This window comes from Microplitis mediator, chromosome 6 (assembly GCF_029852145.1).
Source record: "Microplitis mediator isolate UGA2020A chromosome 6, iyMicMedi2.1, whole genome shotgun sequence".
Lineage (NCBI taxonomy): Eukaryota > Metazoa > Arthropoda > Insecta > Hymenoptera > Braconidae > Microplitis > Microplitis mediator.
The window spans coordinates 18,005,772-18,030,828 of record NC_079974.1 but is presented as its reverse complement, the minus strand read 5'-3'; the positions used below and the strand labels follow the sequence as shown (position 1 = coordinate 18,030,828).

Here is a 25,057-nt window from a genome sequence, read left to right as displayed (position 1 = left end):
TAGTTTTCATTTTATAAAGTTTTATAAATAATTTATGTACATGGAGATAATTTTTGTTGAATAAAGAAGATTACTTGTACTTATAGTATGCACTTAGTATTAGAATGGAGATTAATCCTTCCAATTGAATGAGCAGTCTGGATTACAACACCTGTAGAATATCGTCATAGGCTCATCGGCGGATCGCGTTTGAAGCTGACGGAAATAAGCTCGTGGATGACTGCATTCAGGGCAAGTTATATCTGTTGCGTCGACATTCTTCCAAGCTTCTTCTCCACCAAGTACACTGTCAACTTCTTTGAGTAGTGGGTAATTTCTTGTTACTATTTTACGGTTTACGTTAAAAACATACGGACATGTTGGACACTCGAGGCGCATTTGTGATGCTTCTTCTATTAAAAGAGCGTTTCCACATGTGGGACAGAATAACAACATTTTTCTGTAATAAAAAATTTTAATAAATATACATCAGGTAAACAGCGTATGTAATTTCATGATGCTGGAGGTAATGATCCTGAAGGTAACAGAGAATTAACAATTTTTGGATTTTTATTTTTTCGACAAATCGATTACAAAAAAAAAACCTAAAAAAAACGGGGTAAAATATGCACGTGTAGAAAATTAAAAAAATTATAGATGCAGATTTTTTAAATATTTTTTTTTAAATTTATCATGAGTGTGAATGTAGCTGACAGTTGGCAGTTTTTTAAATTTTGGAATAAAAAAGTAAAATGTATGTCGAGTAAAAATTAAAAAATGCGTCTTTAGAAAAATACAAGATCGGCATGCGCATTTTTTTTCAATTTCATTATTTTAATTTATTTATTTCAAATTTATAAATTGTCTCGTGTCTGCTACATTCACACTCATAATTTATCCTTTTTAAAAAAGATAAAAAATTAGACGTTGGCTGACTTCAGTATCATCTGAAAGGTAGCAGTCAAATACTGACAGGCAAAAATTTAAAAAAATTCATGTGAAAAATTTTTATGACAGTAAAGTTAGCAGACATTTTAAATTTAAATAAATTTCTTTAAATCGAAAAGTAATAAAAAAAATATATTTCTAAAAAAATGCACATGTAGAAAATTTAATAAACTAAACATGCAATTTTTCAAAATATTTTTTTTAATATTTGTTTTTTTGTTAAAAAAAATCAAAATGTTGTTAAATGTCTGCTAACTTTATAGTCATAAAATTTTTAAAAGTTTCTTTGGGTAAAATTTTTGTTATTTCTCTGATGACTGCAATTAACTTGATATTTAATAAAAAAAAAAAAATAATAATACTGTCAGGTGTGTTTTTAAAAATTATTTTTTATAGATTTATATTCCAGAAAAAATTTATTTAAAAATAACTGAATATTATAAATAATTATAATTACCGTAATAGATAAATTTAAATTCGTTGACTTTTTAAAAAATAAATTTGTGATGTTTGTTTTAAAAATACTGGATCATAACAACCCTCTCAATTTCCATGTGTTGAAATTTTTGAAGGTTATGTCTTTGTAAGTACGGAAAAATAGGAAATGAGTTTAAATAAATTACCAACAGAGTACATATTTGAAATTATTGTACACAAAATTAAGAGACCCAATTATTGACACTTTTTTTTTATTTAATTAAAATACTTCAGTCCTTTTTCCTCCGTATTATCCCTTCGATGACACCAACTTTTAAATTTATTACAAAATTTTATTCTATAAAAAAAATTTCAAACATTTTCTATACATTATTTATTTTTACTTTCAAATTTATTCATTTTATACATAAATTAAATTAATAGATAGTAGAGTTACGTTCTGGCTTTAATTATATTAAAATAAAATTTTAAAATTTCTTTTGGTAATATATAATAAAACTTTGGTGAAGAAAAATTCTTCATCAGAGTAACTACAGCAGATAAGCGATTTCCGCGAACACCGTCGCGGCCCGTAGTCTAAACTCATGACGAGGCATGAGACCCGGGCCTCGAGGACGTTCGCTAGGGTAACCTGAGATACGACGTTGGACGATTTACAATTTTATAATTTTTTGTACTGGATTTGCGGAGACAGAACAGGCAGTCAGCCGACGAACATCTAAGTCACTGACTGACTGACTGACGACTCAATAATTAATATTATTAATTAAAACATACCTAAATTTATTGAGTTTGGTGTACCATTTATTATACAACCCTAATAAAATACTTGAAAAATTCTTAATCACTAATAATCGACGACGGGCACGCCTGGGGTCGATAGATACCCTAATGATGTCAAACCTGAACATTAAAGTTAATAATATAAAATTATTTATATTTTTAATTATTCTGCAGTAATACCCCAGAATGTAACAGTAGAAAAAATAATAAATATTCTATCGGTGAATTTTTATTTCATTGCGTAAAAAAAATTACATGCTTTAATTATTGATAAGGACTAAATGCTTCATAAATGTTGGCACCGAAAGATTTCAATTGATGATTAGCGATCAAAAATTTAAGCCAGGTGTCATGAATGTCATTTCCCTCAGAAATATCCGGAAACAAATTATTTACTATTGGAATTATTTTGGCCATAGGTAATTTTGAATTTTCTAAATTATGAACTATAAGATAATTTTCTGCCACTTCTTCTGTCATCGAGGAAGAATTATCACTATTTTTATTTACCGCTTTGTCAAAAGATTCTGAAATTTTATCAATCATCAAAACAAACCCGCTTCTAACATTTGACTGCATCAGACTATGAAATTCTTGGCCATCTAGCAAATCTAATGTCACGTTAATTATTTCTTTATATCTGTTATTATTTTCAGTATTTATCGTCGGTGGAAATACATATTGCCGGAAATTTTTAACAGGATCTCCATTCTTGTCAGCCAATATACTTGACATGATGCCTAAGTAAATTTGTTCTAATTCTTTTAAATTAAATTTATCTTTCAATGAAATTGATTTGAGCACTTGCTCAACTTTTTGTTTTATAAATAAACTCAGCTGTTTAATGCCGCCATCAATAAAGTAATTACTTAAATTCAAATAATTTTCCTGGATTCTTCTCAACTCGCGCTCATCTTCCATTTTGTTTGAATCAACAAACATCAGCGCGCTTATTAAATTCAATTGAATTTGCATTATCAGAACAACCATGATGTCCGCATAAATTATAATAACTGATTTGCAAATTGAGTTTACTTTCAATTCATTCCAACAGGCAATTTTATCACAATTACCGTCTTTCAATTTGTCTATTATCTCTTGACTGCTGATGTATTTCAACACAGAGTTTTTTATACATCTGCCCAAATTGTAAATCGCTTGAACACAAGATTTTTCTGTACACTCATAATGTTGTTTACGTTTTGAATTTAATACTCTTTTTTGTACTTCCTGTTTGTGCCATTCGATTATTTTACGATGGCTGTATCTTGAAATTATAATATAACTGCTGGCAATTAAACCGCAGACAGCAAATTTGCGACTGTGTCTTCGAATAAAATTCTTTATGCTCCCAAACATTTTGACTTTTATTATTTTTATAAATAAGAGTCGGGTGGTATTTTTAGGAGAGTAAAAGTGTATAATAATTGACACTATAATTGAGCGCCAAAATCATACTCGTGTAAAAAATATATTTTCAAATTTACCATTCGAATCATTGGTAAAATCTAACCTGCAAAAAAAATATTTAATTAATAAAATTTAAATTTAATATGAAAAATTGTGATCCTGCTTAGGAGACAATTAAAAATTGGATATTTTTTTAACATCAATTACAAAAAAAAGAATGGGTGTGAATGTAGCTGACGCCAGTTTTTAAATATTAGAATAAAAAAGTAAAACGTAAGTTGAGTAAAAATTTAAAAATGCGTGTTTAGAAAAATATAAGATCCGCAGGCGTGTTTTTGTTCAATTTTATTATTTATTTATTTCAAATTTAAATTTTTAAATTGTCTCGTGTCTGCTACACTCATACTTATGAATAAAGAAACTAAAAATACGCACATGTAGAAAATTAAAAAATCTACGGGTGCAATTTTGGAGTTTTTTTTTTTTTATAACATCGTTTATAAAAAAATCCAAAAATTAGACATCGGCTTACTTCAGTATCATAAATTATTTTGGTTTAATTATTTACCTTAAAAATGCTAGGCTACTTTTGTATTTGACAGGTGATATTTAATAATACTTTCATTGTTGCGTAACAATAATTTTAATATATATTTCAATTATTTCAAGGATTCTTTCTTTATTGTATACATTCACTGTTTTCTATATAAATAATATAACCTATAACCTAAGTAAATTACAGATTACGATATTATAGTAATTTATGAAGATCGACAATCGAATTACAAATTCCTATTTTATCAATGACTGTAAATGATGAGTGTGAATGTAGCTGACAATTGTCATTGTTTAAATTTTGAAAATAAGTGAATAGTAAATCAAAATTTAAAAAATGCGCATTCATAAAATTTTAAAATCAGCATGTGCGTTTTTAAAATTTTCATCTATTTAATTTTTGAATTCATTAATTCGTAATTTAAAATTTGTCTCACATCTGCTACGTTCACACTCATGTGTAAATGCAGTTTTTTGAAATTTATTTTAAATTTTTGAATAAATAATTAAACTGCAGCGAATAAAAAATTAAAAAATGCGTACTTGCAATTTAAAAATCCGTACGCGCCTTTTTTAAAATTTTATTATTTGAATTTATTTATTTATTTAAAATTAATAAATTGTCTCAGCTGCAAAGTACATTAGCACTCATATTTTACCAACAACAAACTGACTTGACAATTGAGTTTACGTCACAAGTATTTATTTACAGTATTAGATAGTTTGTAAACATGTTTATTTATAAATTTTTAATAATAATATCATTAACATTAAATACTATCGTTAATACTGAGGAAGAATTTTGTTCTATAGACAAAAAGTCATGTTCTGAAGATAAAAAACTTGAAGAATTGATAGGTAACCTCTCAAAAAAATTTATTTATTTATTTACACTTAAATTTTGATATATTTTTGATAAAAAAATTTTTTTACAGATTTAAATAACGACTATAAAGATTATTATGCAGCAATAACACAAGCCGAGGATGATTATCAAGAATGTAAAGCTAAAAAATGCGGTTGTTTTACTGACGTTATCGAGCAAGATCTAAAATCATTTAAATCAGATCGTATCAGCAAAAAATTAATTGATTATTCATTATCTAGGTAATTATTTAAATAAATTACCTTGAGGATTCCAAAAAAAAAAACGTCATTTATTTTTTTTAGAGCGACTATTTATCAGATAATTGATGGAAAATTATATAGAGCTAAAGACTGTATGTTTCCATCAAGATGCGCTGGGATAGAGCATTTTATTTATAAAGTAATTGATAATGTGACAGACACTGAGTTTTTGATAAATACCAGAGACTATCCCCAATCAAGTAGGCATTTTGGAACAGCACTTCCAATATTTTCTTTCAGTAAAGTAATTTTTAAACCTTCATTAAAAAACGCGCGCATTAATTTAAATTTAAAAAAAATAAATAAATTCAAGCAGATGATAAAATAATATAAATATTTTTTAGACTCCGGATTACTATGACATCATTTATCCCGCCTGGTCCTTCTGGGAAGGAGGTCCTGCAATCTCACTGTATCCTCGTGGTCTAGGTCGATGGGATCAGCACAGGAAGTCTTTAGACAAAGCGAGTCAGGAATATCCTTGGGAGAGTAAAAAATCTCAGGGATTTTTTCGTGGCTCGCGAACAAGTTCTGAGCGTGACAATTTAGTTTTGTTGAGTCGGGATCATCCGGAACTGGTTGATGCTCAGTATACTAAGAATCAAGCTTGGAAATCTGATGAAGTGTTTATTTAAATTTATTTTTTAGAAACTCTATTAGTTGGTTTGGCTTTAAATTTATTTATTTTTTAGGATACACTTCATAGACCACCAGCACCAGAAGTCTCGCTAGAAGATCATTGTAAATTCAAATATTTATTTAATTATCGCGGTGTCGCGGCATCATTCAGACACAAGCATTTATTTTTATGTAACTCATTGGTCTTCCATGTGGGCGACGAGTGGACTGAATTTTACTACTCGGCAATGAAACCCTGGATCCATTATATTCCAGTACCCAAAGATGCGAGTAAACGAGAACTAGAGTAAGATTTAAAAAATAATTTAATTTATTTTTATTTTTACAAGCGATCTCTCGCAAATTATATAATTTTTATCTTCAACGAAATTTTCTATGTCATTTAAAAAATTCCACTCGATATCAGTAGAAAAATAACGTTCGCTAAAAATGAAATAAAAATAATTTACGTAATAATTATTTCCTTTTTATTGAATATTTTTTTATCTTACAGACGACTAATTAAATTTGCACGAGACAATGATGGAATATCACGTAAAATAGCACAGCGTGGTCGTGATTTTATCTGGAAAAAATTACGGATGTCAACAATCGACTGTTATTGGAAAAAATTATTGCAAAAATACACGAAACTTCTGACTTACAAACCAGTAAAGAGAGACAACATGCAGCCAATCAGTCGGAGATGATAATAATCGTCATTTGACCTTAAAATATATATTATATATGTACCCGGGAACTAATAAGTAAGTAAAGTAAAAAAAAGTATTTAAATTGAAGTAAAATTTATTGATATGTAATTTTAAGTGACTATATGGATTTATATTACAATGCATGTCAGTAAAAATATATTTATATATAATATACAAGTATAGAATTATTATTTAAATAATAATAATAATTATTGTGCCATAGCGTGGCAAGTTTCATTTTATGAATCATTTGTGCCCCGACTGTTATATTTATCACTTATTATTTAAAAAGGCACTGAAGTTAAAGACATTTCTTATAAATTTCGTAGTACATCTTTTCCATATTCATATAAAAAAAATCATTCCAATAATTTTTCTTTTAAAAAAAAGTTAAAAAAAAATCGGGAGTACAGTTATTAAGTACTAAATTTATGATCCATAACTAAAATTATCACTATGCAATTATGAAAAAATAATAATGGACGTATTAGAGGTAAATTAATTAATTAATACTTGATGATCATTAACTAACATAATAATAATTAAAAAAAAAATTTAGTTGCAATTAAAAAAAAAAATTAGATGTACGTCGAACACAAAAGAGCAGTTTGTCATTCACCAATAAGATTATTATTTTATAAAAATATTTTTTTTATAGATATTTATATACAACGTACGATTATTCAATTAATTTATTTATTAATTAATAAAACATTGAATTATTTAACGTCATATTGTATTTGAGACCCGTCAATTTATTATTTTTAATAAAATAAACTGTTGATAAATATATTCGGCGGCAGTGTAACAGGCTCGACAATCATCATTTTTTTTTTATCTTTATATGTTTTGTTAATTAGTAAAATAATTACTAGACGTATGCTTAGATTTTTTACAATTAAACTTAACAATACAACAACGGCAATTTAACAATCATACTTAATTCAAGAGTCTTTGCTCGTAAGAGGATTTATATATATATATATATATATTTTGAATTAATCAATTATTTAAGGATGTAAAAATAAATATCCTATGGTATCAGACTCCTCTTAGCGATAATTAGTGATGCCGTGACGATCGCCAGCCTCAGGAATTGATTCCGCGCGGTGAAGATCGAACCGGTTCCTGAATGCGCAGAGTCTTGATTCGATGACGTTACTAGTTCATCAGTACTTCCTGTGATATACGGATTTAATTGTTTTTTTTTTCTTTCTTTCTTTTTTTATTTAATAAAATACTTTGATTATTTTATTAATTAACTTTGTCTTTACTAAATAACATAAAATATTCAATGCTAAGCTTCTGTTTAGTGCTGATTGTAACCGTAAAGTATCGCACGAAGAAACTCATTAATTTAAATTTTATTCGCACTGTTGTTTGAATAAAATAATAAATCCTCATTAGCATTCAGCTATTTATTGACGCAGGGGCAATAAAAAAAATACTTAAGGAACGCAGCAGCTACGAGCTGGTTGTTTTGGAACTTTATTATTATTATTTATTTATTTAAATCATTTTCTTCCTTTGTTTCGCATCTTACGTATCGTTTTTCCTTTTTATTTAATTATTTATTGCTAATTTATTATTAACTTTTATGTGGCACGTTCGCAGCCTTCACCAGGCATTTTATTTCCTTTATCAAACAAAATAAAAAAGGCTTCATTTGTCAAATCCAAATAATCCATACCGCAGGTTGTTCTCTTCTGTAAATTTCATTATTTAATAAATAATTTATTTAATTATTTATTAACTTACTTTTTATAAATTATTGTTTTAAGGAGGCAAGACATTTTTTTTTTTAATTAACGCGACAGTCAAGTTAGCCGACGTCTAATAAATTTTGGATTTTTATTTCAATACGATAAATTAAAGAAAAAAATATTTGAAAAACTGCATCTGTAGTTTTTTTAATTTTCTACATGTGCATTTTTTTGGATTTTTTTTTTTTTGTAATTCATACGGTGAAAAAAAAATCCAAAGTTTTTAATTGTCTACTAATTAAGATACTGAAGTTAGCCGACGTTATATAATTTTTAAGTTTTGTTAAAAACGACAAATTACAAAAAAAAAAAAAATATTTAAAAAAATTGCACTTACAGTTTTTTTAATTTTCTACATGTGCATTTTTTTGGTTTTGTTTTTTTTCGTAATTCTTACGGTGAAAAAAAAAATCCAAAGTTTTTAATTGTCTACTAATTAAGATACTGAAGCTAGCCGACGTCATATAATTTTTAGATTTCGTTAAAAATGACAAATTACAAAAAAAAAAAAATATTTTAAAAAATTGCACTTACAGTTTTTAAAATTTTCTACATGTGCATTTTTTTAGTTTTTTTTTTTTTTTGTAATTTACTTGTTGAAAAAAAAATCCAAAAATTTCTAATTGTCTGTTTTCTTCAGGATCATTACTAACTCTAGGATCGTGAATTAACAGCAAGTAGATAAAGATCATGAGTAAATTTTACTCGTAATTTAGTCGTGTAAAAAAAATTTTGTGAATTTTTTGAATTTTTAAATCTACACGACGTGAATTTATATCATCTTAGAAATAATTTATACTCATTTTTTTTTTTTTTTTACAGCCAGCGATTTTTCGGTTCACTGACCGGTTGGTTAAATTCCGTGATTCGCAGGCCAATTGAATGATCAATATTCGTAATGTGGCCGTTAAATTATTTCTGTATACCAAATAAAATTGTCTTGACTCTTTAATTTAATATAATTTTTTTTTCTTTATGATTCGGAGGATCGGGATAAAGGATTTAAAAATAAATCGAGCATTCATAAAATTATTACTTATGATTAAGTGCTCCATAATAAGTGCTCGTGCAAACAATAAGAAATAAAATCTAAATAAACACGTGCAGAAAAAAAAACACGTGCATGAGTGGAGATAATTATAAATAAATCGTGCGGTAAATAATATTCTACCATCGTAAAGTGAAAGGAATTTAAAAAGAATTGTCTGTACAATGGGTAATTTATGTTAGAAAGGGCGAGTGGTTTTTAAATAAATAAAAAAAGGTATAGGTACAGGTAAAGGTATAGATTAATCAAGTTCCAAATCAACGCAACCGTAAAACCGCATTGATTTTAAATAAATAATTAAATTTAAACCATGCACCTCAAACAGTGGGTGTTTTATATTTTCATTGTGTGTATAATTTTTTTTAACCGTTGGAATGACGACTCCGTGCGATATTTTACCTCTGTTATGTGTTTTTAATTAAAAACATTTTTTTCATTTTATTTTTTAAAGACAAATTAGTAAATAATTTTTCTTTTTATTTTTTAAAAGCGATTATGAAATGAGATGTTGTTAATTAATTAGTTAAGTTGAGTAATTGTAATTAGTAATGCAACAAATAATTATTTAAATGGAAACACAAATTAATATCCCAAGCGGTCGTATGCGATTAAGTTTTAAAATAAAATAATTAGTATAAAGAATTAAGGAATAAATATTTTAAAATATCTTATGTTTAAATATTTACTCTGGTAAACTGCAGACCTGGCGTTTTCATTGGCGATTTAAATATTTTTACTAACATTAGATTAATTTTATTTATTTCAAATATTTATCACCTGGCTGATGTGGCGGGCTGACTAATAAATTATTCAAATATTTAAAAGAAGCTAAAATTATTTTGAAAAATATATATAATCTATAAATAATAAATATATATATAGTTGTTAGTATTTGTAAAAATACACGATAATTTAAACTGCAATTATATAAATTAATAGTTAGTACCTCCACCTGACTCGACACATCTCAATCGCTTCGAGTTAATTTTTTTTTTTATCTTTTTGCAGAATAATAAATGTCAGTTATCATTTTTTGTCGCGTATGTTTTTTTTTAAATTTTTTTCTCAATAATGGAAGTAAAAAATGTGAGATCAAAGAGTGACATCGGTAGATATGACCGGAAGTTGTAGAACTGATTGAATTCACAGGATGAGACAGTTATAAACTCAACAGAACACGTGTAATAATTTTTTTATTCTATTTTTATAATAAAAGCATTAATGTTGCGTCACATCCCGTAATATTAACGTGTGCTAATCTGTGTTATAAAATACGGTTATAAACTTAGACAATAAATTTATTATAACTTAAGTTTTTATAGACTCGAAGCTTATGAGAGCTTAAGCTAATTATGTATATAAATATAAACATATATTTATATGTAAGCCCCAAACACTAGCCAGGTTTTTTTGAATAAAAAAAAAAAAGCATATTTTGCTTAGCAGAAAATTATACTGGACTTGATTTCCAATAAAGTCAAGTACCTGCATCAAAAATAATGTCACCGATATCATCACCCTCATGATTACTGTCATCGCCAAGGAAACCGCCGGCGTTAGTGTCCAAGTTTCCAGACTCCGTATCATTTATTGAGTAATTATTTTTCCATGCGATATTACCTAGTGTCCCTCGACTCGCAGATTTACATCCGAACCACCAGAACGCTGTTGCTCTCGGGAACGCTGGTTCAGCCACATCGACCTGCGACAAAAACAAACGATTAAAGTCTCAGACCGTTGGTACAAATAGACATTTAAAAATTAACGATAACTTACGGAGAATGTCCGGTCGTTAAACCGATAGTACGCATTGTCTTTGAAGAAATACGTGTACCCGTGATAAGTTAAGGCTGCGTCGACATTATTGGGTACTCCTTCCCAATTAGAAATTAATTTCGGATATGTACTTTTAACTGGGGGTCGTTGAGCGGGATCGAATCTCCAGAATTTAGTTCCTTTGTAAAAGTAAATTTTTCCGTTGCCCGTCCATACGGTCACTGCGTCAATATTGTCGGGTATTCCGGTGAATCCTTCGCTGATGTCCTTCGGGTAGTCGCCGTCAATTCTCTTCCCTACGTACCTCCAGTACTTAGATCCCTACAAGCGATTTTTAAGAAGATAAATATCATAGGCTGTAATTATAAAGAACTAGACCGATGGAGAGATGGTTAGTTTTTTTTTATTACCTTGAAGAAATATGTTTTGCCGTTCTTGTACGTAAAAGCGGCATCGATTTTCCCTGGCAATCCTTTCCAGGAACTACTTATCAGTCTAGGATACCCGCTGGCCACACCGTCGTCCGTTAACATCCAGTAGTAATCGCCTGTAAATTATTTCCGGTTACAACTATGACTGGCTACTACGTTTAAACCCACCGTATAATTATAAAGATTAATTGTTTACGACAAATTGTTGTTTTGCCGGGCAAATTTATGCAGCATAGATATATTACTAGATATATCTGTAATTATTATTTATAAGAAGACAATTTATAATCAAGTCTATTTACCTTTGAATACAAATGTATGACCATCAGCGGAATTGAACATGGTATCGACTTTTGAGTCTGCGCATAAAACTGAGTCTTCTTCACCAGTCGGACTCGATGTTGTGCGTTGATGTACTTCTGTATCACTTGCTTCCAGTGCTTTAGCGCCGTACAATGCCTGGAATAAATAAATTCCCATGATTATTATTATCATCTAATTGATAAAATTTTGAATGATTATGAATACTCACTTGAATCCCATAAACGTCATCACCATCGAGCATAAAATTTGGTTCGTATCCTCGATAGAACGGCGCCATCAATGCGGATTTAATGTCGCTGTGACTCAGACCCAGAGAATGACCGAACTCATGAGCAGCGACTTGGAATAAATTTGTCCCGCGGTAGCTGTTGATAGACCAGTGTTCCGAGTCATCGAAATGGGCGTCACCACCATAGACTGGAAAATATGCATGAGCGAGTGTTCCTCCTGGACCATCAAATGGATCACCGTCTCCGTGCTCTCCGCGTTCGAATCTGATGTCAATGTGGACTTGTCCGGTTTTTTTTTGCGTAAATGTAAGATCTGTGTGCTCTGACCAGACCGCAAATGCTCGGGCAATATCTTTGTCTACTGATGCTTTATCAAGTGACCTTGGATACTTACTTATTTTGTATGTGAGCTTTTTAACTCGCCATCTAGATCCTTTAAATATAAATAAATACTAATTATTAAATATTAATCTTTAGAAAATGGAAAATTTATAAATTAATGAATGTAAAAACAAAACCTTGACACTTTCCTGAAGATCAATCTTATCATTTATCATAATATTATTGTACACGCAAACTACTTTTTAAAATTTAGTACTCAATATGTATTTATGTGATAATATATGTCTACATTTTATTGTTTTCTTTTTTTTCCGCGATTTTAAATAAAAAATTTTAGATTATTAGCTGTTGCGTGCAATTGCGGGATGACTATGAATGATTTGCCCTTATGCAATGACATACAGAGTAACTCCTACATATTTAACACACACTGAGAGTAGAGTAGAGTAGAATAGTTGAGTTTATATCGACGGTAATTATTTAAGGTGGTCATAACACGCTTAGTAACATTAATGTTGCATAATCTGTACTCATAGCTTGCGCGTGATAATTATTCAACTATTTTTAGTAGATTTTATAGACATCTATCTATTGAATTTGCCCCCATGGTGGAATTTTAAAAGTATTTTCCCATGGAATAATACGAGTAGGTTCCAAAAATACCATTGGTTCAAAAGTTTATATGTGTGTATATATAACGCGCTTTGTTGCGACGGCAGTTACAATTCAAATCGGGTCTTAATGAAACTTGGCAGGCTTATTTTATGAATGATCTCGGTTAAGTTCAAAGATGGGCAAAATCAGTCAATTAGTTTAAAAGGTGGCGATTTTAAATTTTCAAATTTACGAAAAACCCGCCACTTTTTTCTGAAAACTTTTTAACGGACATGTAGCCACATTCGGTAGAAATGACGTCATAGGTGATAAAATTGGATATATTTTCCTTTTTTTATTTTTTGTTTACGATAATTTTTTCATTATTAATAAAAGTTCAAAGTTACGCGATTTTTGTGTTATGGTAAAAATGTCATTATTATAATTTTGAAAGTTTTTGGCCGATGATTATGAAATTTTGTATACTTATTCTTATGCTCAGGTAATTATCGTGATCAAGTTCAAAAATTTAAAAAATCAGTTGAGTTTCTAGGAAAAGGCGGCAATTTAAATTTTCAAATTATTTTATTTTTGGCGGTTAAATTTGAGTTAAATTTATCTTGAAAGTTTAAAATAAAGAAACGATTTTTTATTACTCATAATTACCACCCACCAATCAATCAATCAAAGATTATAAATTACAAATTACTATTTATTTAAAAAATATACAAATGAATGATGATTAACAAAGCGCGGGTGATTTAAAAACTGCGGGTTTTAATAAAATAATAAAAATTATTTAAAAAAATATTAACGGCAGTGAATCGATAAAAATCGATTTGTCTATCTGTTTATGCTTGAGTGAATAGCTCTGGTTGTGTCATGCACGAGAAACGCAATTGACCAATAAATTATTCTAAGGGAAATCACGTGAATGACAAAACGTGAGTGAGGTCGTCGGAAAAACGCTATATCGAATCGTTTTAAAATATATTTTAATGTAATATAATTATTATGTATTCTTATACAAGTGAAATCTATATATTTTTCGTAATATTTAACAAACAATTATATAAATAATTATATACCTTGTAATGCATAACGTCTTGATCTGCCGTCAGTACTGGCTCCTACTTTGTCTTTTACTCCACATCTTGGCAAAGACATCATAGTAGCAGTGTCATTATCCATTGAACCTGTACAAAAAACATAAATTATAAAATACATTTTAATTAATTTAATAGAATGGAATTTTTTTATTCTATTTTACACACGCAATAAAAAATAAATCAATATGACGTTTTTTCCATGACGGATACAAAACATTAGCAATACTTTTTTTTCCTTTTCGTCACTGAGTTATAAATGTGTTAACGTATTTATGTTATCATACATCATATTTATGATTAAACATGCGAGTTAACATGATAAATTCACGGTAAAGGTTTAAATGCAGGTCATACTAGTAAATTACTTGTTTAGAAAAATTGTTTAAGAGAATTAACTAATGGTAAAGTTATTTGTTTTCCTATATTTACAATATATATACATATATATGTTATCCTGATCGAATGAAGTCACATAAATTCATTGGAATAAATAATTATTGTTATTCGTCATCGCGTAAGGCCTGTAAGGATGATGGGGTGTTAGATTGAATAATTTCGTTATCCAATTGCCTCTTACTGTTTACTGCAATTACAGTCTTAACAATTCCACAGTATATTTATTAACATATTTTTTTATTTTATTGGATAATACGAAACACGCCTTCCGCATCGATAATCTGTTTATGGCGCCGAGATCTTCCTTTTTTTTACAATCCTCTTTATTTCCTTGTTGATCAGCACTCAGGGGCGAAGTAATTCCCATTGGAAAAATACTCGACTATTCGCTTCATATATTTATAAATATGATATACAACTGTTGTATTTTATTCAATTGTATTTTTATTTTATTTTATTGTATTGTTTATTGGAGGATTACCTTGGCACTAAAATCTCTTGCAAATGTCTTTCATACAAACGTAATATTTTATTTTGTCTAGGCCAACGGGTTCGCATTAAATTCATTAACTATCACCTCAACTTTTATAATTGACAGTTATTATTATTTACAATAATAAAATAATAATTGTAATTTCAGTGAGTTGATAAATTACTGGGGTATGAATGGATCGAAATGATTCAGACATACTTTGGACTATTTATATATGAATCACTCGGATCCCGAAGATAAATTATCATATATTAAATTAGGCCCGTTGATAAAATTATTATTTTATATATTTTATAGATACAAATGTTGTAGAATTTAAAAGTGATGTAAATAATTATTATTGGCCTCGTGGAAAACAAGTTTCTCATTTATTTCTTGCGATAAACGAGACTACTGGACACGGCCTTGACAGTGACTATGGAGAAAACGTCAAGTTGATAATGCCAACAGGTTAATTTTATTTATTATATATATAAATATATATTTAGATTTTAATTGTGACCTTTGACATTTTAAATAAAATTTAAAAAATTTTACCATAATATTTAAATCACGTAATGGCGATTATTTATAATTTAATTTTCCAAGTGTAAATTTTTTAATTTTTTTAGCACTCATGGCCTTCGAGCACGCGTCATTCTTTTATATCTTTGATACATCCGTTGCTTTATGAATGATTCACAAGCATCATGACCACCACCATAGATTCTTCGTAGTCGATGTCGTTGTCGTTGTCTTCGTCGTTTTGTTGATCATGAGCATCGTTTTCATGTCTCGGTACTCAAAGACAATTTACGTTATCACGATCGCGATATATATGACAAAGAATATTTAATAATTTAAAATCACGTTTATGGTCGTAGCTTAGAGAATAAAGGATTATAATTTGAAACGTTATCGATTTTTATACTGACCAATGGAATTCAAATTTAAATAATTTATAAAATAAATATTTACATTGAAAAAAATTCGCAGAGTGAACGCGGATTAAATCTACAGTGAATAGGAAGCGGATGACTGTTTATTTATTCATACCCTTGGGGTAAAATTCACTGCAGGGGAGTTTATTTAAATATTTAAACTCCGAACTGTAGTAAATGCGGAGTATTTTTTCCAAAACTTCAGAACTCCGAGAATCCGGATTTAAATTTTGAGTGAAATAAAATCCCGATTTTTTTTAGAGTATTTAATTTATTACCTGTTACATTTAAGCCAGCGAATGCTTGGAAATCCATGATCGCTTTGTAAACAGTGTCTTCGGAAATTATTCCACCGCTTGTTGGGTTCACCGGTGGTAAGTATCCGAATTGCGACAAATATCTCTGCAATTAAAAATAAATAAAGTAAATATTACAAAACACTTTTTATGTTAGCAAACAATCAGCTAAGATAGTAAACATTATCAATGAGTAAATTTTACCATGACCTTGTGTATGTTATGTGAGTCAATTTTTTTCATTTTAAATTATTTTACGATTTATTTTATCGCGATATCTGTATCAAAGCTTCCTTATATTTTTATAGTTAAAAAAAAAATAATACTTTTTTAATTCGTCACACCCACTCATTAACAGAGAAACAAAAAGATGATTCACAGAGTAGAGTATGAAAATTAACATGTTTTTTTTTTTGTTCTGATCATGTCGTAGACCCGAACAGGAAATTTTAAAACACCGAAATTTTTATTACGATTGTAACTCGCGATTTGCGAGTCGCGGTCGTGAATCGCGAGTTTGTTTAATGCTATTGTGGGATATTAATATATGAAATAAGGAGTTAGAGGTCTATGACACCGAGCTAAGTGTTTATGACCCGCGATACCAGTGATTCTCGTGATGGACCTACACTACAAGAGTTTGGGTTACCGACCTCACGATTCTAACAGAGACGGTACTGTTATGTCTTCTGTCTTGTGTCTTGTTTATACAAGGCGACATTATTAATATTCTGTTGAGAAGGTTCAGAACAGGCGCCTTTTATTTCTATAGCCTGTTTTATCTCCAATCATCTGAACGTGCATTTTTTTAAATTTTCCGCCATTAAATTTGCTATCACTTTCAAACTAAATTTTTTTTTAACTAGAGTTTTTTTATTTTCCAAACTTCTATTGAAGGAAACAAAAATTTTTCAAAAATTTATTTTCGTTTATCTTTAGAGTGGAATCTAAAAAAAAAAAATAATGCAGCTCAATCTATTTTTGGTACCAAGTAATTTTTTGTCAAATCTTATCTACACATCCGCGGACCGATAAAAAAATATAGTGACCTATTAAAGTCTCGATTTCAATAGGAAATATCAGTATATATATATATTTTAAAAATATTTACTATCGATACAATTCTCCAGAAATTTTTTATCATCAATTGTTGTTCATAAACTAGTTCACTTAGTCTGTACATTGAGGCGATTTGAAATAAATTGATAAAAAAATACTTTCATTGATTTACTAAATAAGGAGAGATTGAATTTTTTTTAATTTGAATGAAAGGTAAATCACTGGTGGAATTAAAATAAAAAATGATAGTAAAATTAGTAAACGCTTTAGTAGTAATGAATTTCCGGAGGCTTATGATGATTCATAATTTATAAGAGATGTGAATACTTCCAAGAAGTTATTTCCCTTCATCAGATTCCAGGTGTCTGGTAATTTTTTTCCTGGTGGAATGAATTGTCATGATTGAAAAATAATCATAATAAATCCCAAGGCAATCAATGAGTAACTATCAGAGTTTATTGACGTACACGGAAAAAAATGATGCTCAAAATTTTAATAGTTTGTAGTTTATTTTTGACTTAAAATTAGTATATTTGTATACTAATATCAAACCAGGATCATTATATATTACAAAATGGCTATTATTTATATTCAAATTTGATACACATAGAAGAGCTAAATTTGTAATTTCGTATATTTAAATTAATATGAAAAAGAATCGATAAATTTGTATCTACAGTTATTTATTACTATTCAAGTAAACATAGAAAAATTAAAAAAATTTACCACTCATTCGATTTATGTCTATAATAAATTAATTTATAATAACGAATAAATAACATTTTATATTAATTATTAGTCAATGGGATAGAATTTATAAAATAAGAGTTAAAAGTTTTCGGTATTTTTATGAGCAAAAAATCAGTATCTAGTATACTAATTGTTAATTTTATTATTTACTACTTATTCGATTTATGTATATTGTAAATTAATTTATAATGATGAATAAATGGTATTTTAAGCTAATAATTGATCAGTGACATCGAATTTATAAAATAAAAGTCAGTAACTTTTGCAATTTTTCAGCTGGAAAAATCAGTATCTAAGATAGCAATTCTTAATTTGACCAATCATTACTTTTTAATAGATATATGCCATAAATTAATGAATTTTCACTAATAAGTCACGTATTTATATACCTAAAAGTAATAATATTTACTTACTTTTTGAAATAATTGATAGTAGTTTTTAGGAATCTACAAAAATTAGTAAACTACTTTGCATTAAGTACATAATAGTACTAATTATAAGTACATAATAGTACTAATTATTAATAACAGATTCCACTTTTTACTATTATTTATTAATTTTTAATATTCTGTTTTTTCCGTGTACTAATACTTAAATTATTCGTAGGAAAAATTAATCGACTCGAGAATAAAAATTTGAATTTTTGTATTCATATAAAAAATAAAATTCTGTTGATTAATTGGAGTAAAGCCGAATGGGGTTAGACTGTAAAACAATCGATCGAGATGAATGAGGGATAATTCGTCACCATGTCAGGTAATTAAAAAATCCACGTGATCAATAGTGATCTTGTGGTGATGGTCTGGGCCAAAGAGCTCTGATGCGACGAGGTGAGACTTTGAGACCAGGCCAGCAGGTTGTTTGCTATAACTATTAGACTTCCTTGACCTGGATTAGATCATGACAATGTCTTACTATATGACTATACTACACAGAAGAAGAAGAAGCAGAAGAAGAATAATATTCGTGTCACAAATGGATTCATTGTCGTATTTAAATTATCTTAAAGTCAACACTTTGCTGTAAGAACCCGAGCACGAACCGGATGTTTAATTCAAATCTCTCATCTTACGTCAATTTCGTCTTTGATATTATGCAGAGTTCATTAATTAACTACTAGACCAATAGAATACAGAGATCATAATTTTTTAAATAAATAATAATGATGATAATTTGCTGCACTTGAGATTTTTTACTTCTAATCTCAGGTCATTTCATTATCTTTTTATTAGTTATCTATTTAATGTTATCGTTGTTATGATAACAGACTTTTTATTTTTCTATACACGCCTAAAATATATGGGTTTTTACGTCGATTTCATGTAATGATTATTTTTTAAAAATTTATTATCTTTAGTTGATATCTTTTTTTTAAATTAAAAAAAATTTGAATTTGAATTTTAGTTAAATTTAAAAAAAAAAACCTTAAGAATAATTTATTTACATTAAAAAAAATATACAAATAAAATGCAAAAAAATAAATTTGTATGCGTATGTTGTAAAGTACAATAAATATATTTTTATTTTTACATACATTGTGATCTTGATGACAAAAAAAAATGATAAATACGTAAACTGTCAATGACACGTACTTCGAAATTTATATTTAAGAATAAAAAAAATGCAAATCCAAATACAAAGAGTTTATTTAAATTGTATAGACCGAGTTGAAAGTAAAAGTTTAAAAAAATGATTATTATTTCTAAGAGATGAACGAAATTTGAATGCTGACTGGTGACTTAATTTTGTCTTACGATGGCTACAAAGATATACTTTTAAAACATGCCATAGTACTCTTTGTATTCAAAGTACGTCTGAATGAAGATACCAAGACGTCGAGAATACCGATTTGAATTTGCTTCGACAAAGACCTCGCCAAGGTCGAGATCACAACTCAAATCAGCGCGCAGTGCATTCGCATCTTTGTTTTTTATTTTCTTTTTTAAAATTAAAAGAAAAATGTTAATTCTATTTTCACATGGAAAAAATATATAAATATTCAATAGACTTGTCCTGACAGTGATGTCTTAATTTCGGTCTAGTCATCGCGCTCTGAAAAATGACTGTCATCTTTGATCAGCCGAATATTATTTTAAATTTATCTGTTGTAATCTATAACACAGGAAAGTTTTTAGTATTTTTGTTTAGTTGTTTATTGAGATAAAAATATAAAAGAAAACATCTGAAATAATGATAACGGATTTTTAAAGACCGAGCAAGAAAAGGTCGCCCACCAGTGAGTCATTCATTGGCGCGCGAAAAAATGCTGATTCAACGGCCGGAAGTAAATGCAGTCAATGTACATAAATCGAAGCCACGCGAGTGTGTGACTCATCTAGACAAGATTTTGATACATTAATTATTTGTCAAGTAGATATTATTTTTTTTTCATCTTAATTATTTTAATTACATATCTATAACTTGATATTAAATTTTAAAAACCTTTGATTTTATTTTATTAATCACATCCTTACTATAAATAAATATACGATCCATTTAAAAAAACAAATAAAAATGTTTTTCAACATTAAAAATAAAATTTATATTTCGATAAACATTTTTATTTTCTATTTAAAAAATAAATTAGATAAGATTTATTATAAATTTATTTATAAATATCGTTATTTATTTATTTTGTGCGCAATAAATATTAAATAAAATTATTTAAAAAAAAACAAGAAATTACAAATTACAGGTGAATAAACAGACATGATTCAATTAACATGTAATTAATAAATAGCACGTGTACTCACTGGCTGTTAGATAAAAAATAAATACATATAATAAAGAAAATATATAAACACGTGGATTAAATGATATGAATTTTTTTTGTTCTCACAGACTAAAGCGCTAGGATTATCTAAGTCTATTTAATATTCCAATGACAGCAAATTCGTGTCCAGACTGTGGATCCGCGATTACCAAGGCCACTTTGAGAATAAACTCTCGACTTTTTTTTTTTCTAGCATATAATAACAGTCTCCCGATTATTTCCGCGTTATCCAAGGTACATCCATACATTATTTACTATTTCCTAGTATCATCTTAAGGATTACAACTAAACATCGAGACTTTTCATCTGCATTTTTATCACCACTTTACAACTCAATCATTTTTTTTTATTTTAAAAAATATAAACAAATAATTTATTTTAGTTCCCCAAATTAAAGATCTCTTATTTAGTCACAGAAATAAATAATTTTATGGCGCGAAAAATTTTTTTCATTGTAAATTTAAAATAAAAATATTATTAGGACTAGAAAAAATTTTACTCGTCTGAAATAATTTTTTTTTGCCCCAGAAAAATTTTACTTTTTAATTTATAATGCAGAAAATTTCAGGGGTGAGAGAAAATTTTATTGAGCCAAGAAATCCTTTTTTTTGTGGAGTTAATTATTTTAAGACACGTAAAATAAATAAATTTATGGTAACGTCAGTCTACTTACATCTAATTGTACTCTAGTTTAAAGACATGAATATTTTTTTTTTTAATAATTATCTAGTACTAATATTGAGGCCTTAAAAAAAATAGCAATGCAGTGAAGATGTATTTGAGGTAAAGGTCAAACATTGCGGCAGGTCGGACTTAGTAACATCGTCTACTACTAGCTATCGTTTTATGTCTGACCGCGACATACTCGTAGGTCTGTAATCACTTGTACTTAATATCAACACTGCACTGCAGTCTCAAGTTCTTCCTCTGCTTATTCTTAAACTCGTAATGTAATTTAATTTTTAAATTAAATAATTATTTATTTTATTATATATTTTTCTACATTCCACGAATAATTTACACAATTGACGTTAATTTGCTTTCATTTTTTTTTGTCTATACTTAATATTACACCAGACAAATAATTCAAATAAAATTGACTCAATATAATTAAATAATTAAATAAATAAATAATTAAATTGTTAAATAAAATTAAAATGATTGTAACCAGATATTGCTTTGTGATTACAAATTAATCGAAGGTTACTAAATCGAATCATTGTGAACTTTGTTAGACTACAATCTACTCAACGTCTGAATTGTTTACGTCATTTTATCATTGAAACTATTTCTTTTATTCTTGTATTCGCAATTTAGGAAATTACTCCGCTAAATTTTTTTTTTTAAATTTACCGCGCAAATATTTTTTTGACAGATTAAATAATTGACATCAAATAATTAATTGAAAAATAAACCACTGACATTTTTTGAGTGTGAATGTACCAGACATCAGAAAATTCATAAATTTTAAATAAATAAATTAATTAAAATAATGAAATTTAAAAAAAGCGCGTCTTTTAAATTTTATTCTACTTGCGTTATTAATTTACTAAAAAATTTAAAAAATTGCCACTTGTCAGTTACATTTACACTCGTTATTTTTTGTCGTTTACTAGAAAACGCGTGACACTTTTAAATATTTTATCTCAAGACTTTATCTTACATTTATCACTTGAGTAATTTGTTGATTAAAAAACTATGCAATGTTATCTATTAAATCAACTTTTGTATGCGCATTTACTCATGACAGCTAATAAATTAATGTAATATATTTAATTAACAATAATAATAATAATTATTATTATTTAAATAGATGAGTTAATATTAAAATAGACTTACCATGGCGTCATTGTCAGAGACAACAGGTAAAGCTTCTTGTGTTTTAGTACACAGTACAATCACAAGGACCGCCGTGTAAAGACAACATGACATCCAATTGCTGATAAATTTACCTTCTGTTCTCCAGTTACTCATCTTCATATTTAAATAATTCTTCCTAACGTTTTACAACAAACGAAATTAAAGAATTCAAATAAAATCACTTTTCACTCGCGTATTTATTTTAAAATCAATCAAATCCTCCGTGACTTTCCGACTGTTTTTCTTGATTACTTTATCTTCTGGTTGTAAAAATAGTGATAAATATTTTTGCAATGTACACAAGTCCTTGTCAGGTCAGGACAACATCGTTGCTACGACACTATCGATTTGAAATTTCTACGGAGCGCGGGCTTGGATTTTATTTCCAACTTGGAAAGTATAAAATTTTTTACTGTTTGCTGAAGCTGATTGATTGACTGACTGAGTGGCAATTTATTTAAAGGGTTCAACAAAATAAATTTATTTGTTTTGTTAATAAAAACAAGGTGTTAAGTAAATAAGACAGAACAGAAAGGAACGGGCTTACTCCCGATGTGCCCGGAGTCGACCGCCACTCTGATTCACTATCGGTACGACACCGAGTCTTTTATCGAGCACTCCCACCACCGTCCTGGAGGTTCGCTTACGAGTTCGCTTCACTTGTTCACCAGACACTCTGTACACCAGCTCAACCAGATCAGCTTCTACGGCGAACATGGGCTCAAACTACATGACCGACCCCTCAGTTCTGGGTACGCGACTTCCCCGACAATTGCCCTTATCAGAGTTACCTTTTTTAATTCATATAATTGTCATCTTTTGTGTTCATTTACTTTTCAAAGTGACTAATATAATTATTGAATATAAAAAGATGACATACTAGTATTTTTTTTATCAGAATTAAATTTTAAAAAATATTTTTACTCAAAATTTATTTATTTAATTTATAATTACGATACTAAAGTTAACTGACGTCTCATAATTTTTGAATTTTTTTTTTAAATGATAAATTTAAAAAAAAAATATTTTAAAAAATTGCACCTGTAGTTTATATCATTTTCTACTTGTGCCTATTTTTATTTTTTTTTTTTTAAATTGATTTGTTGAAAAACAAATTTTAAAATTTTAAATCGTCTGCTAATTTCAGAATCATTTATTAATTATTAGATATCGTGGCCATTTTGTAAATAATTAAAAGATGATTCTTAGGTATGTGGACAATAATAAGATGTCAAATTACACTGAATGTACTTTGGGTATTTATTTAGCGTTTTGGAGTACTTGGTTTTTTACGTCACTAATTTGAATGAATTGAGTAGGTGACAATATTTGAATATCGCGCGTTACTGCGCGGCATTTAGTTGTAATTATTAATTAACGTTAGTAATTAATGTTAATAATTAATAGTTGTGATCTTGGTGGAAAAATATGTTTATGTAAATATATAAAACTATAGATAAATATTATTGAATAATATATTGATTAGATTACTCGGCTAAATTTATGATAGAGAAGTTTCATAATTAAGTTTATAATTAAATAAATAAGCTCGTAAATTTGATAAATCTGCATAGCAGTATATGTATAAATATATATATGTATATATTTAGTTAATAGATTAGAGCGCGATCTTGGAAAAAGTTGATTCGCGAATTACGGCCGCGGTTTCATTGTTTAAATTATGAATAACGTGAAGTTATCAATTTTTATTCACTGTTATTTTTATGATTCGACGTTTTTATAAATTATTGTATTTTTCAACGGCTGTGAATGTTAATACGAATTGTGAAATCTATTAGAATGGTCATACTTTTTATAGAATTGTTATTTAACATTAGTAATTAAAGTTCAAGGGAATAAGATCCGAGGCTTCTTCATCGGCTGGTCTCTTATATTTTTTAAATATTTTCATACCTGGATCTTAGGAATTTTGAGAATTTGCAGTGAATTAATAGACAATTGAAACTAATGGATTCTGATTAATGAAATTTTATATTTTTGGTAATTAATGGAAATTAATAGATAAAATTAAATGGACATCAAGTAATAGAAAATTATAAAGAATTCCAATCAATGGAGAAAATTAATGGATTAAAATTTAATAATTAATAGATTTAAATTAAATATATGATTCCATTAGTCGATTAATCATTTCCTCATAATAATTAACAAAAAGTTATGAATAAATTTAATGCATAAAAATCAATGAAAAAAATGGATTAAAAGTAATAGAAAAAATTATAGATCTGCATTCAAGGTAAGAACTAAAAAAAAGGACGAAGTTAATAGAAAAAATTAATGGATCAGGATCAACAAATAAG

The 25,057-nt window shown here is 28.0% G+C and overlaps 4 protein-coding genes across 11 annotated transcripts in view; 1 reads left to right on the top strand and 3 right to left on the bottom strand.

Moving 5' to 3' along the window:
* Positions 1-3: 3 nt before the first annotated feature.
* LOC130669405 (DNA-directed RNA polymerase III subunit RPC10) lies at positions 4-1,525 on the bottom strand. The gene is made up of 2 exons (XM_057472298.1): positions 1,385-1,525; positions 4-439 (listed from the first exon to the last, which is right to left on the bottom strand). The coding sequence occupies exon 2, from the start codon at positions 433-435 to the stop codon at positions 112-114; it is 324 nt and encodes a 107-aa protein (XP_057328281.1). The 5' UTR covers positions 436-439; positions 1,385-1,525; the 3' UTR covers positions 4-111.
* Positions 1,526-1,676: 151 nt separating this feature from the next.
* LOC130669403 (peroxisomal biogenesis factor 3) lies at positions 1,677-4,283 on the bottom strand. The gene is made up of 2 exons (XM_057472296.1): positions 4,127-4,283; positions 1,677-3,661 (listed from the first exon to the last, which is right to left on the bottom strand). The coding sequence occupies exon 2, from the start codon at positions 3,505-3,507 to the stop codon at positions 2,413-2,415; it is 1,095 nt and encodes a 364-aa protein (XP_057328279.1). The 5' UTR covers positions 3,508-3,661; positions 4,127-4,283; the 3' UTR covers positions 1,677-2,412.
* Positions 4,284-4,640: 357 nt separating this feature from the next.
* Positions 4,641-25,057, top strand: part of LOC130669402 (O-glucosyltransferase rumi homolog) — a 30,144-nt gene continuing 9,727 nt past the window's right edge. For 2 of the 5 annotated variants that reach the window (XR_008990178.1, XR_008990179.1), the window contains exons 1-6: positions 4,642-4,971; positions 5,049-5,220; positions 5,284-5,485; positions 5,586-5,864; positions 5,934-6,166; positions 6,374-6,626. Coding sequence is in view for 1 of the 5 variants with exons in the window: in XM_057472295.1 (XP_057328278.1) it covers positions 4,845-4,971; positions 5,049-5,220; positions 5,284-5,485; positions 5,586-5,864; positions 5,934-6,166; positions 6,374-6,569 (1,209 nt within the window). In the remaining 4 variants the exon portion in view is untranslated. Of the gene's footprint in view, positions 4,972-5,048; positions 5,221-5,283; positions 5,486-5,585; positions 5,865-5,933; positions 6,167-6,373; positions 7,803-9,157; positions 11,714-25,057 lie in introns of those variants that run through there. The other 3 variants (XR_008990180.1, XR_008990181.1, XM_057472295.1) reach the window with 3 other exon arrangements.
* Positions 6,842-23,323, bottom strand: LOC130669400 (matrix metalloproteinase-14). Of its 4 annotated transcripts, none has more exons than XM_057472290.1 (9): positions 22,716-23,323; positions 16,277-16,400; positions 14,169-14,276; positions 12,123-12,577; positions 11,893-12,049; positions 11,570-11,706; positions 11,160-11,480; positions 10,869-11,085; positions 6,842-7,751 (listed from the first exon to the last, which is right to left on the bottom strand). In XM_057472290.1, the coding sequence occupies exons 1-9, from the start codon at positions 22,854-22,856 to the stop codon at positions 7,606-7,608; spliced, it is 1,806 nt and encodes a 601-aa protein (XP_057328273.1). In that variant the 5' UTR covers positions 22,857-23,323; the 3' UTR covers positions 6,842-7,605. The 4 variants fall into 4 exon arrangements, with proteins under 4 accessions (XP_057328273.1, XP_057328275.1, XP_057328274.1 ...); XM_057472292.1 differs by having other exon boundaries at positions 11,004-11,085; positions 22,716-23,322; XM_057472291.1 differs by lacking the exon at positions 6,842-7,751 and adding an exon at positions 8,064-8,278 and having other exon boundaries at positions 22,716-23,322.

What these genes read in the sequence shown, in the direction of transcription:
- LOC130669400 (XM_057472290.1), bottom strand. Translation starts at nt 22,856, where the DNA reads ATGAAGATGAGTAACTGGAGAACAGAAGGTAAATTTATCAGCAATTGG. An exon ending in TCTCTGACAATGACGCCATG is followed by an intron (nt 16,401 to 22,715) that starts GTAAGTCTATTT and finishes TTTTAATTGCAG; the next exon opens with AGATATTTGTCGCAATTCGG. An exon ending in TCATACATTTGTATTCAAAG is followed by an intron (nt 11,707 to 11,892) that starts GTAAATAGACTT and finishes AATAATTTACAG; the next exon opens with GCGATTACTACTGGATGTTA.
- LOC130669405 (XM_057472298.1), bottom strand. Translation starts at nt 435, where the DNA reads ATGTTGTTATTCTGTCCCACATGTGGAAACGCTCTTTTAATAGAAGAA.
- LOC130669403 (XM_057472296.1), bottom strand. Translation starts at nt 3,507, where the DNA reads ATGTTTGGGAGCATAAAGAATTTTATTCGAAGACACAGTCGCAAATTT.